This window comes from Haplochromis burtoni, unplaced genomic scaffold, assembly GCF_018398535.1.
Source record: "Haplochromis burtoni strain Fernald_Lab_line unplaced genomic scaffold, NCSU_Asbu1 Contig_388, whole genome shotgun sequence".
NCBI lineage: Eukaryota > Metazoa > Chordata > Actinopteri > Cichliformes > Cichlidae > Haplochromis > Haplochromis burtoni.
In genome coordinates, this window is record NW_024582749.1 from 77,241 (window position 1) to 95,274 (window position 18,034).

Genomic DNA, 18,034 nt, shown 5'->3' on the forward strand with positions numbered 1-18,034 from the left:
TCTTCTTAAAAAGGTCGCTCGAGGACTCCAGACTGCAAGCGCTGCACGCATGCATGGGTGCACACATGTAAGACTCGCACACGGACACAACTGCACTTGTGAACCGTCGCTTACTTCCTGTTGCAGAATAAAAAGGAAGGCTCAGCAGCACAAGTGTGGAGGGTAGAAGTGCAGGACTAATCTCCACTTCTCTTTATACATCTGCTGCACTTAGAGGCTGATGCAGACTCATGTGGGCTGGAAGATGGAGCCTTGAAGCTGATTAAAGGTTACTTTATACTTAAAAAGCCTCTTTGTGCACACATTAGCACCAATTTCTCTTGGAAAGCAGCCTGCATGGCTGTGGATTCACATCACACTTGTCTAGGTTTCTCTGCCTTCACACACTTAGACGATATCTTGTTTTTTTTTGACACTCTGCTGTGTAATCCTGTGATTAACGGGCAGCCACACACAGACACACTGACTCGCACAGGCAGGTTACATTGCAAACATGCACCAACTGCTGAGACAGCAGTGGTTGGAACTGCAGCCCTGTTCGACCTGTCAAATTTTGTCCTGACAGTTTAAGCTCCCAAACAAACAACCTCTCACTCATCATCACAGAGTCAGCCTGACTCAGCATGGAGCTCAAGTGCAAGCCTTTCTTACGTGTGCAGTTTGGTTTTTTTGGCCATCTGAAAAGCTGAACTCTGTAAGGCTAACAGCGTATGCGTGGTGTTTTTCATTCCAAGCACTTTGATGGTCATCTCCAAGGACTCGCCACTGGAATGTCCATGCCTACATAGAGAGATTATCCATGATATGAACCAATTACACACAAAAAAAAAAGACTTCTGCTCACATGCATGTGCCCAGCCACACCCTAACGCTCGCCTTCAAACACACAGAGCCTTGTAAAGTGCTGCTGTCAGCAGAGGAAAGGTCACTGGCATTTTTTGCCGTCTCGCTCAGTAGAGCCAACGTGCAGCAGCGTCTGTCATTAGCCAGCAGCCCGATGAGGCAGACTGATGCACAGCGAGGGAGGGAAGGACGTGCCAGAGATGCAGATGGACAACGCACTGGAAGGAAAGACTGGTTTGAAAAGAGCATATGTAAGCCGTACTATGAGAAAAACTACACATTTGTTGCAGCCTCAGAGAGACCAGACCTGTAGTTTAACCTGACAGATGGTCGTTTCTGCAGTGCTGCGGTACTGCCAGGCTTCTTACGGTTAATGCTGCAAGCTGCAGCCAGGGTTTAATCCAAGCGCAAGGTACCCTCAGCCCGCGAACTGCTGTAAGGAGTCTCAATGCCAAAACACGGCAGTTGTTTTGGCATTTGCGATTAATATTTTTTAATATTAATGAATCCATTTCTAATGTTAGCTAGAGCTGCTAACTGACTTTGAGGCAAAGTGGATAAGAGGGAAAATTAACCAAAAAAAAAAATCATTTTGTTTGTGTTGGCACGAAGAATATAATACACTGAAAAATGCAGTCACTGCTACTATTACTACCACCTATTTAACAAATCTGTTTCACCACAAACAAGTGAACCTTAAGGATTTTGGACTATAAACATAAATGAAACAAACAAATGTTTTTGGTAAAGTGTAAAATGCAGATTACATTTTATGATATGCAAACACAATTTTTCCTGAATATCAAAGAAGCTTCACTAACATTTAAGCTGATGTTCATTTCATGTAATGCTATGTTTTGTGTGATTTCACCTTGTAGTGGCGACTAGAAAATCTGTGCTGAACAGATCACACACACTGCTGCAGAGGGTGGAGTGTGGCTGGCTGTAACCACACACACGCACACACCCCGACTTTGCCTCCAGACATGGGGTCAACTCCAAAGGCCTTGACGATTTCATGGTTACTTCAGCTTCCCACCAGCAGTAGCCCGTCTCTGGCTACTTTAATGAAAAGTAAATCAGCCTTCAAACCACATCAGAAAGTGGAAATACAGGGAGACTGGACTAAAATGCGTTTCTTGTAGTATACAGCAAAACAAATGTGACAAATCTCCTCACAGTACTGGCTTATAGATGCATATGAAAGCAAAACATCCCTTTCAAAAAAAGTAATAATCATCATCATCACTAAATGTGCTTCCTACACAGTATTTTAACAAAAGAAAAGCAACATTTATCTCACAATCAGCATTTCAAGACATTTTTAACAAAGGAAGCAACACATCAACCAAACTGACACGCGAGGTTTACGCTGAAGTGTGAAGAGACCAAGCAAAGTCCCGAGGGGGGGGAAGTAAACTTGTGTTTGATGGATAAAATTACTTCTGCAAAACAACTCAAGGCTTAAGCTGCTGCCTGAGGCACTGCTCTCAGTTATAGCGTGAAGAAGCTTACAGACTGCGTTTCAATAAGAACGCACGCGTGGAAACGACCGAGACGAGGCACCCAGCTAAGCGCTGGTCCATCAGTGAACGAGCAGGGAGGTCCCACTCTGTGCGGTCGGGTCAGGTTCAGAAACACAACCTGATCCAGGAGGCGTGCAGTCCACGAGCTGTCACAAAACCGATCACTGTCTGTTGCACAACAACAACACTGAGCCGGCCACGCCTCCTCACACACAGGCCAAAACAAAGAGGGGTCATTTAAGTTCACACATGCAGCAATACACTGTCATCATCACTGACCCCAGAGAGGCTGCTAAAGCAGACAGGAACATGAGGACCAGGTCTGGATCGACTGGATTAATACATGCATGAGACATGACTGATTTTTTTTTTTTTTTTTTTTAACTATGATCCTCGAGTGCCTGATTATTTCTAGAAAAATGACTTCCTTCACTCATACATGGACATACAAGACGTTATACAGCTGTAGTAATAGCTTCTAGAGTCCATATTAAATACAATATAAGTAACACCTCATCAAATCCATGTGCATAAATGACAACACCAACTTTTTTAAAATTATTACCTAACAACCCCCCCCCCCTCCCTAAGACTGGATCTACCTGGGAGCTGTGCTGGGAGTCTAGTAAGAAAGACAGACCTGGGTCCTTGTCGTGTTAACCTTCTTAAATCCAAGGAAACCATCCGGAGGCCTAATTTTTAAGTGAATTTCAAAATAAAAGACCAAAAGAAACAAAGTCCAAGGTGGAAATTCATTCAGGTACACTTTGGAAAGTGTTATTTGTAATTACCTGACTATTACTTGTCCTTAATTTCAGATTTTTAGGGGAATTTGTGTTTTTATCAAATATAGTGAGGACATATTTCCGCTGGATTTGGAAGTGGCAGATTTTGGAGGAAGATATATGTATGAAACACAAACAGCCAATAAATTACCATGTGTGGCTTTAATACTGCAAGTAGTGAGAGAGAGTACATCTTGTTTTCTTGAGGTGACTCCTTAATGGAACAGTGAGCTGAGCCACCGTCACTGGCGACACAAATACTGAACCACTTGTTTACCTTCTTACAGGGGAGTTGCTCTCCTTGAGGTTTAGCTAAGACTACAGCCCCACCAACAAGTGGACGGGAGGAAACGCTCATTGTGCACCAATGTAAACACACAAAGTGTCTCCTGATATAAATCTATTGGTAACCACGAGAGGGGGTGAAAAAGGGAAAAGAAAAAAAAAGGGAAGGACCTGAAAACATAAGTGTTGGGCAACTCTTGCCCAACTACCTATTTTAATCCACAGTCAAGTTGAAAAATTGCATTCAATAAACACAGCGGTTTAAAAGAAGACGTGAAACACCACACGCTCAGCACTTTCGTGTTTGTGTGGCCGAGCAGAATATAAACAAAGCTAAATATTTGTGCAGCGAGCTGCAGCAAAGCAGGCCCCGACTGGAATGACAGAGGAAGGGAATAATGAGGGAAAAGTGCCACACTAAAAGCAATCATTTTCAAGTCTGCACTGGCTCTCCCATACCAACACCACCATCCAACAGTAACACAAGCACATACACCCAGCCCGCCTCCTAATCCCAAACACTGAAAATGATCACAGGCACACAGGAGACAGCTGATGATGGATCGTGGTTTGTGTGTATGCAACACAGGAGATCTGTTTTTTTCTCCTCCTTTGTTGTCGTTTTAGATTTCCAGAGCTGAAATCGTTCCAGCCACCGGGATTTACTAAGAACCGATTACATCCTGACACGTCCTGCTGGGAGATTCCCAGATTTGCTGGTTACAAAGATGTTTTATTTCCCTCTCCCCCATGCCATTTCAGGAAGTGTAAGACCAATACGATGGAAGAAAAGATTTTGTTTTCTGCAAGAAAGTTGTGTTTTCTAATATAAATCGACCTGGGTAATAAATCCATAAAGCAACTGCCAAATCTATAAAATGTTAGAAAGAAGAGGAAAACATTCCTGCCACCATCACAGAAATCCCAACATTGAGTAACAGGTACATCGGGGGTATTTCTTCAGTAATTAGAGGATCCACTGAAAGTTAAGCTCAGCTAATCCAATAAAAACCGAATGAGTGAGAGGCAGAGCAGAAATGTTATGAAAATGCAAACATAAACGAGTACAGTACTGTGCAAAACTCTTTGGAAAACCGTCACTTCTTTACATTTTACATGGACAGTGAGACATATTTGCAAACACACACACAGAAAGACGCTATATAAGACTTGCAACCATTTCTGATGAGGTTTCAGTGAACAGTACATGGGTCGACTGAAGGGCCAGATGCATCAGTCAGGTCCTGTGCTGGATTTCTCCCACTTTAAGGACTTTCAGATATTGTTAATCTACTGTAGATGTTTTTCTCTAGTCCTGACACATCTTTTGTCCTCTACTTGCCCAGTTTTCCTCAATTTTTTATCACTCACTCACACACACTCACACTTTATAGATTCAACTAATGAAATTGGAACAAGTTCTGTGTTTTTGTGACAGGCTGCCAGTAACAAAGTGCCAAAAGACATAACTTCAGTCTCATTGTTTACCATGTTGTTTGTTATATGCAGACGATACAAGCTCATTTATCGAGTTAGGCATCTTTATGTACCTAAATGATTCACAGGTCAATGTTAAGTGGCTTAAATAAAATAATCCTGAAATTGAATAAAAATACAACCTACCTACAAAGCATACTCTATTAAGGAATATTTAAGGAAGAAACTTTATTAGCTAGCACGTTTATTTGCTAAATATAATGTACATATAACCCGCAAACTAAACAAAATTAATTTCAGGTCTACAAATAGTGGATAAATGACAGCTTGTTAACTATAGCGGGTGGGCTGAAAATAATCTAGCTCCATGTTAAACCTGATTTAAAATGTTCAAATATCAAAGCCCTTATTACAATTTTTTTTTTTAAGAAAAAAAAATCCCTACATTTAAGAAAGCAGGAAACAGTCTAATTGCTAGAAGCCAAATATAGCTGATGATAGTGAATTTTTGCCTAGCAACAGGTCTTGATGGCAGATATAAACTTGATAAACACTCAAACAGCAGCAGCACAGCAGCGTTTGACAAACCATTTCCTTCACCTTACCAACTCGTCACATACAGCTGACCGACACACTCTTCAATCACAGGGACAACACTCCTAAATCCCACTTCTTATCCACTTACTCTCCATGAGCTTGTTATCTTACATCAGGTTTAGGCAGAGTCCAAAACAAATGCACACACAGCCTCCAGTCGGGCTAATCACAGCATGTATGATAATTACCAGGATGACTGGCTTTCTTACAGTGAGGAGTTTCATGGATATTCACAGTGTTTGTGAAAAAACTGGCAGTGATGCTGAAGCTCAATTACCAAAAGAATAAAGCAATCAGGAAATGGGGAATTATATCACGTACAGCATGTTTGTTAAATATAACACTAAGATAACAGGCTGCTTGTAGTAATGAGCAGAAAGACTGGAACGCACTGGTGAAACTACAACAACTGCTACACTGATAACATCTGGGCTCTGACCTTATTAAGCTCAGCTCAGTCAGGAGCACAGTAAGTGAAAAATAAGACTGCTAGTGGTCCATCTGCAGTAATTTTATAATTGTTGGTATGGCTCCGTTCTGGGAACTCGATACACATACTTGGAAAACTGGAGACAGGGCGCACAGCAGGGCAGGCATCAGTAACAGGACACTGATTAAATCAGAAACAGCATGAAAAGGAGAAGCCAGAAGGGAGGTGGGTTGCAAAGAGGCTTGCAAATGCACAGCAGTTGTTAGCAGCTTAAATTTTTCTTTATATAATTTACAAATTAGGCAGTCATGTATTTATAGACAGGTCAAAAATAATGAGATTAAATCATTTTAGCTATACCTGGAGGAAGAACTATGAAGGAGTACAGGGAAAACTTTGACAGCAGCACATCTGCCTATTCTACTTAAAGGTTCGATTATTCACCAGCTACTTTATGTGATCGAATTTCTGTGTGGGAAAGAAAAGTTTTCAGCATCAACTTCCAACTGATTAACAGAGCAGAGCGGCAGAGAATAAAACTGCATGCTGAGGTGTGCAATGGCATGAGACTGACATCACAGTTTAGCTATGCACAAAAAACAAACAAACACAAAAACCCCACACACATACCAGCACTGATAATAGATACTCTGATAAGCTTTGAGGTATACAAGTCCAATGAATTGAAGGATCTGGAACCAGTTTAATTCCCATATCTAGGTGGCAAATGTTACCTTTACCCAGCCAACTATCAGTTCATGTTTTACATTTATAACTGAAAGAACAAGACGTGATAGAGCCCTCACACATTAAGAGCGAGGTGTGCTGCAGCTCAGGTGTGACTGCAGTCACGTGACGTCTTCAGCCCGGGATCCGGTTCCTTATCACTTCCTGTGTGCAACAACTTCCAGAGCCATAGTGAGCTGAATTCGATGTGTGGAACCCACATGGAAACTTTCATATACAGTCAGTGATCTGTGAATTCGGTTGTGCCACGAATGTGACGTAATATCACCAGCCTCAGACTCATCAAGCACTTGAGGTTTGTGATGGACACACACACACACACACACACACACACACACACACACACACACACTTCATGTCCTGTCTGAACAGACAAAACATCAAATGATACACCAAAGTTGCCTTTGCGGAGTGGGATTTTCTGTGGATGCTGAGATTTCCATGTCTCATGTAAATGATGGAGAAAGTCCAAATGAGAACCAAATCTTCTACGTGTGCTTGTTCTTGGACGTCTAACGTTCTCTGCATTCACAAACATGCCATCTATTATCAGGAGTGAAACAGCCGGAGCGTGACGCAGTAATATGAAGTAAAACAATAATCCAATTAGAAATTGATCCAATTTGTTTGCTCAACTCCCTGCAGCCCTGAGAAAGGGACAGAATAAATAACCACATCCTACAGTTAACTGAACCTTTGGCTTATGATGCAGTTTAATTGTGAATGGGCGCTTTATTGCTTTTGAGCCTCTGGGTTATCAGGCTGATGAATTAGGAGTATTGCACAAGTCCAAAGCTGGCACTTACAGACAGACACGTCCAGAACTTTGCTTTGAACAATATTAAAAAGAAGACAAATTACAGCACCTGGAGGATTTGTCTTAACACGTGCGCTCCTTCCCTTTTTTTGTTTTTTTCTTTTTTTAAATCGCCCTGCCCTCTATTCCCCCCCGAACCCCTCCCAGATTGCACAATTTCACTCTGGAGATGTGAATGGCTGCCGGTTTGTGCTGCTGCGAGTCACCATTGATCTGAAGCACAACAGCAGCACACACATGGCAGGAGGCCAGGAGGCCTTTGTGAGTAAGTGCAGGAGCATCCATTTCAAAGCGTGGCCCATACACACTTTCAGTTTAGTAAAGTTTCATAAACAAAACATCAGGTAGGGGGATTTTTCTGCAGAACAGTTGGGCCTTCTTCCGCCGGGCTAAACCCGGACACAGGAGCGACTATTCGGTCAGCACACTTATAAATATGACTGATAGCTGTGGTAACAATTTTGCATTTATATAGCACTATCAAAGAGCACACTCATCCAGACTCAATTGGCAACTTAACAAGCCTGCAGTGAGCACAGTGACATTTGCATGCTCATTGGCCATTCAAAGGGCAAAGCTGAGGGAGTGGCTTCAAGAAGCCGAGTGGCCTCAAGAGCATTTTTCCTTGAGAACGAGAACAGCACAAAGAGTGAAGTCCGAACACAAAAAGCCTCGTTTAGTGAAGGTCGACCTGAGCCGGACTTCTTTTAAACTGAAGCACTCAAAAGCAAGAATTAGATGTTTTTACTTAATCGTGTTTTGTATAATGAGTCAACTTCTTGTGAAAACAACATTCTTATTTCACAAATGATCATCAGGACTTCCCCCTTCTGGAAATCCGCTGGCCCGAGCAGAGCGCACAGGAGACGGCGTAGATGCTGCACAGTCATCACTTTTCCTCAAACTTTGTACCAAGGAACGGACGTGATAAAGGGCACCTGATGCCTGAGTCATTTGTGATCGCTCGTGCACGCCAACTGGGTTACGCGTGTAGATAAGTTCAGGCCTCCAAAGCCTGTGTGAAAACGGCATTAGACTCCACAGCCCAGCCAATTAATTTTTTAACCTTTAAAATGTTAGAAGTAGAAACCAACTTTTTAGAAATATTTGAAATAATGTCCCGTTTTGACATGAAAACCTTCGCTGCTTTTCTTTGCCTTACATGAAACTGATCATTTTGTGTTTTTTACCCCTTTCATTTTCATGATTTGCCACAATAAGCATGTGCCAGCATTTCTGACAAACGCCTGTTCAACAGTATGATCGATGATGGAAATAATTACTGTACTCAGCATCTTATGCACCCACTCCATGTGATTTCATATCACGAGTTTAGTTGTGCAACAATCTGCAGGAGGACCAAATTCATCCTCTAAAGTCCCACTAATGCTTTTAAAGACAAGATGATCACACTGAAAACAACTGGAGCTGTTTACAGCCAGCTGTTAACCTGTGAGTTACCACAGATCCAAAGATCAGACACATTACCTCATCTGGGTGTTTGGCAAGTCAAAATGAAGGAGCTCAAAATAATCTCTTAACAAGAACTAGTCATTACTGTAGACAGATTTACCTTTAAGGAGTGTTTATTTTATAGGCACTGACGTCAGTATTGAACAGCAGAGCTCGCAATCCTTTGATAAACTATTTACCAAATTAAATCACATTGTCACTTTCTAATATTTTAGATTTTTGAAGTCAAACACATCAACTGATAATTAAGAAATTCTTCAGCCAGGCAGTGATTTACTGTAGGGCAGGTTAACATACAAGTGTTTCTATTTCTATACATACACACAGAAAGCCTGACCAGCCACACACAGACACTTGTGACAGGAGTGATATGGAGGAAATCCACACCTGCAACTTAAATGCAACTATGGATACTCTAAAGCTTTAGTCCAGGCTGGTACATACAGCCTATGAAGCTTTGCTGCTAGAAGTGTGGCGATCGTATACGAGCAGAGCACACGATAAGAGCTGCACCCAAATTATTTCCACCAGCAACCTCACTGACACCGACATTCGTACGACCACTTAAAAGGTTAAACAAAGTCCAACGCACTAACCCAGAGTTCATTTCCTTCTACCAACATAAAACCAAATTAAATAAAACTTGAACAGTTTATTAAAAAAATATACAGAAGCTATAACCCCAGAGGAATGCCTTCATCACCTATAGAGTGAATAGTGTCTAACGATTATTTTTTGCACAGTAAATTCAATTTAAAGACGCAGATTTATTGCAAAAGCCTGTCGAATCACATGTGAGTGTGATGTAGGGTGTGAAAAAACACACCATTATAAAATACTACAGCTGGATCGTTTAACTTGACAACTGCGCTGCCTGAGAATTTTGGGGGTTTAGGTTTTAGCAGTACTTCGGTTACTTCCAAGTCTGTATGAAAGAAGAAACAGACTAAACGGCAAACACCTTTCAACAGAACGCTTAAGAGAGCAGGTAGTCAGCGCTGGCCTGAAACTTAATGATTAGAAATGAGGCCGTTTTGCCTTCATTAAACAACGAAACCTACTTAAATTATTGTTCCAACTTTGATCCTATTAGATTCTTTTAAAAAAAAAAAAAAAAAAAAAAAAAAAAAAAAAAACGAAGCTTGAACTGTTCATTTATACCAAATGCTGCTGCAGTCACCTGCACTGCTGCTCAGCAAATAAATACAGAGCTGCAACCATTAGCTCATTAATCTGCAGCAAAAAAACATCAGCTTTATCAACAGTGACAACAAGTGCTCCCATAAAGCCCCAGTATGCTCTAGATTAAACCCCCTAATCCTCATAATCTTTGAATCAAGCCTAATAAAGTCTTAGGTCGCGCCACACCCACCTGCCAATTCAACTACACACCTGTAACATCTCATAACTGAGCTGTGGACAGTTGTGACACCATTATGTTGACAAAATCTCCTCAGACAAAGACAAACACCTGCTAAAACACCTTGCCGGGAGCTCCTGGTGCAGCTAGACAACCGTGATGAAACAGACTTGAGAGATTAAAGCTATACCTGCTGCGTTGCATTAAGGTTCTTCGCAGCCAGCTCCTCCTGGAGTGATCTCTTTCACACCATCACACCCTGGCAACTCAGAGCCATCATTAATGAGGCGTACCTCAGAATTAGGCTCGAAGCAACTGAAAAGGCAGCGTGACAAAAGGGGATGAAGGCCACTGGTGCAAGCAGAGTCAGGAGTAGGGTCACCTTACAGGTGTACATGATCTACCTGCACTGACCATATCCCCTTACACACGGGGTTGGGAGGCAAAAACAAAACACTGCGTCCATCTTTCACCAACTACTGGGTCACTGCAAACAGGTGTGGACACCATGATGCCATCCATCAAAAAAAAAGAAAAATGCATCATCAGCTTCCTCAGCAGTTATTCAGCACCATCAAGAGACTTGACAGGAAGTCAACAACTCATTCTGGGGCGTCAGGAAGTACATCTATTTGCAGTCTTAAAATACTGAAAGTTTAGAGGCTCCACTCAGAGCAGGATGTGCACGTTAAACTTCGAGCTTGTCACAAACGAGACTCAAAATCAGCTCGTGGAAGTTAAGTGAAAACTTGTCCCGTCCCCCCGTTTAGACCCCGTTTTCTCACCTTGAACACCTCAGAGAAGAACCCTGCGCCGATCTTCTCGCGGCTGAAGTCATCCAGGCGGGCCAGGGTAGACACGGCGCTGCGCAGGGCCCGGTATGAGGACGGTCTAATCCGGTTGGTTCCATGGACGTGGTGCATGGGCGGCTCAGCCTCTCCCTCCTGCTCATGCACGATCCTTTCCGTCTCCATCTCCGTCTCGGACGGCCCGGGAGGAGGAGGCGGACTTGGGACGTGTGCGTAGTTTAAAATCCAGCCCGACTACTGTTTACATTTCCCATGTCCGCTACAAGGCCACAGCGCACGGCTCTCAGGAGAGCAGGAACGATAAACCAAATGTTGCAGCTGCGGTCTGAAACCAGTCAAGCCCAGTCCCTCAGAGATTCTTGCACACGTCCGGAACGAGCTCGTCTCAGTGCGTCCTCAAGCAGCTACACAGCTGCAGGGGTGCATCCTGCAGAGTCGGTGCGCAGTTTGGGGGTGAAGTCCCTCATGCCGTGCTCTCTCTCTAAACTGCGCAGGCTGCTGCTGCTGAGCGGCGTCTCTCTCAATTTCCTCCAAGTCTGCTCCTCCTGCAGCAAAGGAAAAAAAAAAAAGAAAGGAGGACGGGGCTCCACTTTCTACTTCCACCAATTGAATCCCAGGCTTCCAGTGCGCGCAGACCTGCCTCACTCGAGCTCCAGCCTATTGAAACTAAAGAGGGAGAGCGGAGAGGGGGGCGTGCACAGGGGCGTTAATTCAATAAATCATAAAGTGTGCGCGTCTGATGCGATCAGTCTGTAAATAAAACTCCTGCTGCTTGTGCTGAGGGGGACAATACTTTAATTACAGCTGTGACGAATCATCGTATATGTCACAAAAATAAAACAAGACGATTTTGGAAAAGCGTGGCTGGGTTTAACTGCGACTCTTACATTACCCATTGAAATATAATGTGCACTCGTGAAGTCTGTAGAATGGATTTCCACGATGGAGTCTAAATATCTTTTCTTTTTCTCATTCCTGACGTAGTCTGTCATGTCCTGCTCTCTGATAACATCGCAGAACGCAGACATATCAGCCCTGGCTGCCGCTGCTTGCACTTTGCACACACACAGTCGCTTTTTACAGCTGATTCAGCCGGCATTTACAGCTCTAATGGTCCCACGGTCACGCCGAAAGGGTAGGGGGGGGGGGTCGTTTCTCAGCAATCCTCAGACAGCGCGTGTGTGCCTCCGGTGCTGATGCTCCGCAAAAACCCGGAGCATTGCTCACTGCGGATTCTAAATTATGGATGCTAAAGGTGAGCTGAGTTTGACACGAGCGCACGCACGCACGCACACATGGTCATCAGACTCATGGTTCAAACAGAAATACGCTGACGCATAAAAAGAAGCTGCACCGAAACAGAGTGGAGACGTGCTTCACCGCAAAGGAGGAGGAGGAGGGTCTGACTTACCTGGCCTTCTCTGAAAAACACAACCTCGACATGCGCCGGACGGCCCGGTGTCCTCTGCCGAGCTCCGAGCCAGCACCACCAGCGGCGTCCGGTTACCGAGAGCTTTAGTTTACCAATTAATCCTCCTGGAGCCGCGGGTACGGACTCGGTGCTTGTTTCGTTTCACGTCACCGCTGCCGATCTGTGCCTCCCTCGTTGCGGTGTTGGCTGCTAGAAGGGAGAGGAGCGGTGACTTTTGCCGTGCTTTATTGGAGGCTGCTGAGCGGGGCGGGCACACACGTGATCACCGCAAAAATGCACCTGTGGGGGCGCCTGAAGTGCCCCAGGTCGTGCTGCTGCGTGCATGCGCTTAGTGTCTGGAGAAGATGAGGAGTCCGTTTGTGCGGAAACCCTGAGCTGTATATTAGACACGATCTTTATTATGATTCCTTTCTAACAGATCAGCAAGACAATTCAGTGGCAATAAACACGAGCTGCCTCATCCAAAGTCTGGATGCTTTTCACTGACTGGGGCTGTTTGTAATTACCCAGGAGACCCCTGCGGCAGAGAAACATGGCTGCTGGGCCCCGATAACCATCCACTGCCTCCCATTACTGCACACGTGTCAGCCTTATAATATACCAGAGACCAAACAATAACATCACGCAAACCTAGCTCGATTGTTATTTTTTGTGGAGTACATTTCCGGATGTTGAAGCCAGAAATTAGCATACCAGGATTCCCAAGTTATCTTAAAATGAATCTGATGGGCTAAAGATTAAAGAGGCGATTAAAGAGGCATATAAATGGAAGAAAAACATTTTTCTAGTGAGATGTCATGATGTCAACTTCTCACAAATAAACGCTACCAGGCTAAATCGATATTTATTACACTATTATCTATTACACTCTGCAAACCTGCCGAGTGGGCAATTTCTATCTCTCTCTCTATCTATCTATCTATCTATCTATCTATCTATCTATCTATCTATCTATCTATCTATATATATATATATATATATATAAATGCAGGGGTGTCAAACATTAGGTTCTGGGGCTACAGTTGGCCCAGCAAAGACTCCAATCAGGTCCACTAAAAGGCTGGAAAATGTGATTGGCTTTTATTTTTGGACATTTAACTGTATTTTCATCAGTTTTAAGCCTTTTCTGCTGATTGCTCCCACATAGCTATTCACGCTGAACCAAAAAGGAATTGAGTAACAGATAAACATAATGAGCTAGGAGGATTTTCTCTGTCATTTTCTATAATTTTACACATCTTTACATAGAAATCTTGAGACGTGGTGTTGAAATTACCGCTTTTTCTCTTATGTTAAGACATTTATGGTTTAATGTGTCCTAAAACATTTTTACACTGGTTTAAATACTCAGGGTAGCGTCATAATGAGGCTCACGTGCATAGAAAAAAAGCCCTTTAATGGCTCATTGAATGTTCTGTGCATTTATGCAGCTGCAAACATGTTTTTCACCTACAGAGTAGGTTAATTCATATCAGCACAGAATATTAAATACAATAAAACAAACAACTTTAGTCAAACTGAGTACAAACCAAATCAACCCCGGTGATGTAAAGTAAAACAAATAGCTAAATAAATAAATGTCCCTGTTTTAAGATGAGATTCGGTCATGAAATTATTTTGATTACAGGCAACTGTGAATCCTGCCTGGGGGCACCTGAAGGTTCTGGATGCCAGAGAGGCATTAAAAAAAAGCCCATCATACGGCGTGGAGCCATCTCACACCTCACAGCCACATACTTCGGGTGGCGACACATCGTTATCACATACAGCTGGAGGCGAGTGGCTCTCTTCCTTATGAGCTCTATCCTGAAAGCAGGGGAAATAAAAAATAAAACACTGAAGTCACATTATAATAAAACATGTCATTTATTATTCAGTGCTGCTGATCACTTATTCATCACAACAACTGTTGATTTGCTGTGAGTCCAGGCTGGGCTTCACTGAGCATGCTGTGGGGATTATGTGTAAGCATTCATGCATGTGTGTGTGTGAGAGAGAGAGATGGGGGATTATTCTGACCCCCGCTGACCTCCCTGAGTTGTACTAGACTTGAGCCTTCCCCAGTGACGTGAACGACTGATGTGTCCCATTTTAACCTCTGATTAGTTTTTGTTGTCCTGACACGGACTTCAGATAAACTTCATGTGAGAAGAGCAAACAACAAGCAAATCACGCTGCTGAGCAGTTCTCCACCAAAATAAAACTATCACCTTCTATGCAATCAGATGTTTTTTTCTGGGATTAAAATGTCTAACTTTCCATTTGCATGTTTTGACAAGCCCAGAATGAGAAGGGCTGCTTCAGGCACGGCACCCGACACAAAGAAGAAGAAGAAGGCATGCTTGGAGGAAGACTACAGAGGAGCTTAATGGATATAGAGAAGGATGACATGCAGAGGGTTGGTGTGACAGAGACACACCCTAATCTGCTATCTGTAGGTTCTGTGGTGAACCTACAGATAGCAGCCCAAAGAGGAAGAAGAATAAGGAGAAGAAGATAGCGACTTTTAGGGCCACTGAGGTTCACATTTTTGTTTTTTGGTGAAATGTTTCAGCAGCTATGGTGGAGACTGCACTGCAATTTGGTGCAGAGCAAACAGTGAGGTATCCTCCAGGTCTAAATTGTGAAGTAAACGCAGAGGTTTCTGTTTGTTGTAATGGCCAGCAGGGGGCAACACATCTGGCTGGAGGGCTCTATGAGAAGAAGACCCCCCTGCTCTATTGCTCTGTGACATCAGTACATACATACTACAGCAGGTAGTGCCAGAGATGCTTTACTTGTTCATGTAAACCACATGTACATTACAGCCTATAGATATCTGCTGTATGTGAATGCTAGATAAAAACGCACTTGGGCATTGAGGAGTAAGTATATAAATGCATAAAGCACTAAAAGCACTAAAAAGCAGAACCAGTCTTTCCATCGTATTTGATTTCAACACACCAGGAGGCTAACTGCAAAAACGCTAAGCTTACAGCTTTACTACTGGACTTCACTAACCAGTGGCACACAGTGGCTATACTCTGTGTGCCTGATGAAATGGATTGATAAGGTCTGCAGATCTGCTCTAAGTTTACCAGACCTCTGGAGCCTGTTAATCATCTTTGAGCTAGCATGACATTTAAATAATCAGTGATCTGTGGACCGTGTCCTTCCTGATGAATGGATAGGCGACTGCTGTCAATAACCTCGATCAAAGAACCAAATCAGTATGTAAATGTCTGAGGCACAGTCTACAGACCACAGTTATCTGAGCCACTAGATCTTACTAGATCGTTATATAAATGTTACATGTAGCGTTAGGCTGAAAAATCATTCTCACTCAATTTTTCCTGCAGTCACCTGAAGGGGCCAAAACATGTATTTTAATGAGGCTGGTTCATGTGGTTTTTCATTCTGCTCCCCCACTGAAGAGTTTTAACAACACTTGGTAGGAGGCAAATCAATAGCACAGTCAACACCTGAGGTTCCAGTTCCCTTCAGGGGACAAATCAATCCACAGAGAGCACAACAGGAACAAGGACTAATTCAGATACACGGGCTTTTCATTAGCTTCACCAACTGAATAACATCCCCACAGCATAGAGAAACTTGGCTTGCTATTCATTTATTTATTTGTTTATTTTAGCCATTTATGCTTTAACTGAAGAAAAAAAACCTGTATGGACTACCTGTTTTACCCCTCAAAAAACGTGTAAATAAAAGATCAAACACACACCTCTCCTTCATCTGAAATTCCAATTTCCACCTGATATAAGTGATGTGAACCTGCTGGGTCTCCCCTCCAACCGTCCTTGTGGTGGCCTCTCGTTAAAACTCGTCCGGGGGTGCTAATGACCACACTATCCCCTGCCCCGGTCAGCCAGGCAGGGGGCCCGGGGGCTTTATAATTGCTTTTTGGAGCACACCAGCTGTTTCATGCTTGCATGCTGGTCCCCAAAGGAGGACCAGTGAGGTGAGAGGGGGTTAGGGGGTAAGGTAGGGGCTGCCACATGGGACCTTCCCCCTGGGCCCATTCCACTTCAGCTCCCCCCATCCCTCCTCCTACTGTGGAGGAAAACGTGAAGCTAGATAGGAGAACAGAGATGCTGCAGCTGGTGAGGGGAGCTGCATTAAGAAACACCGCATGGCACATGCATGTAAAAATATACAGTAAATAATACACTCTTCTATTTACTATCTACTCCAAAAATTAACATCAGTTGCGTTTTTCTCTATATTAATTCCTTATAAATGCAGGACCTGTAGAAAAACACCATGGCTTAATAAACAAAGGCAGGTTACTTATTGTGAATTCACTTTAAAATAGTACCTCGTTCTGTATTGTCTATGGATTTGTTTTCAGTGTAGGGCTGAGCCTATTTAACCAGAGGGGTGTACTAGGAAGCAAAATTAATGGGTTAGCAGGTTAGGTTGAACTTAAAGACAGTTTTCTGTGTCACAGAAGTGACTCTCTTTCTACCTGGCTAAATCACTGTGGTAACCGATGCTGAACACACAACACAGTCAGGAAAAGGTTACTTTGAAAGTTTCAGTTTCAAATCCTGTGCAACCACCACGTCTTCGCTGATTCTTTTATTTACAGAATGTTTTAAAGGTGATATAGATTCTCTGTTGGGTGAATATGTTTTATATGTGCAGGATGTTCATCTGTACCTTTGTAAAAGCCCTGAATGAAGCGTAAACTGTGCATTGCATTATTAGTGGAGTGTGCATTTATGAACTTGTTGATGCAGAAAATGTGGAAATGTTGTTGTGCTTGATTCTAATCTGCTGCTGGAATTGAATTGCAGTGTGTGTGTGTGTGGGGTGGGGGTGGGGGTGGTGGAATGTCCTTTTTCTTTTTTTGTTTGTGTTTTTTTCCTGTGTCAACCACTTTGACTTGTCCATTTTCACACACTGCATTTTTAATGCAATTGAAAATAATTTTTGTATCTTTCTTTTTTCCCTAATATTGGTGACTCTTTATCTCCAGAAGATTTTCCGACCCTGCGCAGAGGAATGTGGGGGAACCTTTTAAATACTTGTCATTTTAATAATGAAAATTGTCCATTAGAGGCACAACAGTTGCAGACACTCTGCTCTGGCACCCCGAGGGACAGCCAGATCAGCTTGCATTGGTCTCCAGGGCTGAGTGGAGGTGCTGGAAAGTGGATGAGAGCAAAGTGCTCCTTTCAAAACAAACTGTAAAGTAAATTACTGTCCGGTGAAGGATGACTGGATTTGACGTCTGTGATCTCATTAGAAAAATTAAACGTCTGGGCGATGCTTTGTCTGATTTATCCGGAAGCAGAGGCTTTAACATTATCAGCTGGCGTCTGTCGGTTGGATGCTGTAATAGGTGACGCTGCTTGAGTTGTTTCCATTGTGTGTAAACTGTGAGAGACACAGTAATGAGCCGCAGCTAGAGTGCATTTGGTGGATATCTCATGTCGGCAGACACAGGAAAGAAGATGGAAAAGCGCCCAAAGGCTTCCTTGTGTTGTTCACTGA

At 43.2% G+C, this 18,034-nt stretch overlaps 1 protein-coding gene across 1 annotated transcript in view; it reads right to left on the reverse strand.

Annotated features, from left to right (window-relative positions):
• tesk1b (testis associated actin remodelling kinase 1b) overlaps positions 1 to 12,824 on the reverse strand; it is a 30,445-nt gene extending 17,621 nt beyond the window's left edge. The window contains exons 1-2 of the mRNA XM_005944574.3: positions 12,521 to 12,824; positions 11,086 to 11,654 (exon numbers count right to left, since the gene is read on the reverse strand). Of these exons, the coding sequence (XP_005944636.1) occupies positions 11,086 to 11,274 (189 nt within the window). The 5' untranslated portion in view covers positions 11,275 to 11,654; positions 12,521 to 12,824. The remainder of the gene's footprint in view (positions 1 to 11,085; positions 11,655 to 12,520) is intronic.
• Positions 12,825 to 18,034: the final 5,210 nt, after the last annotated feature.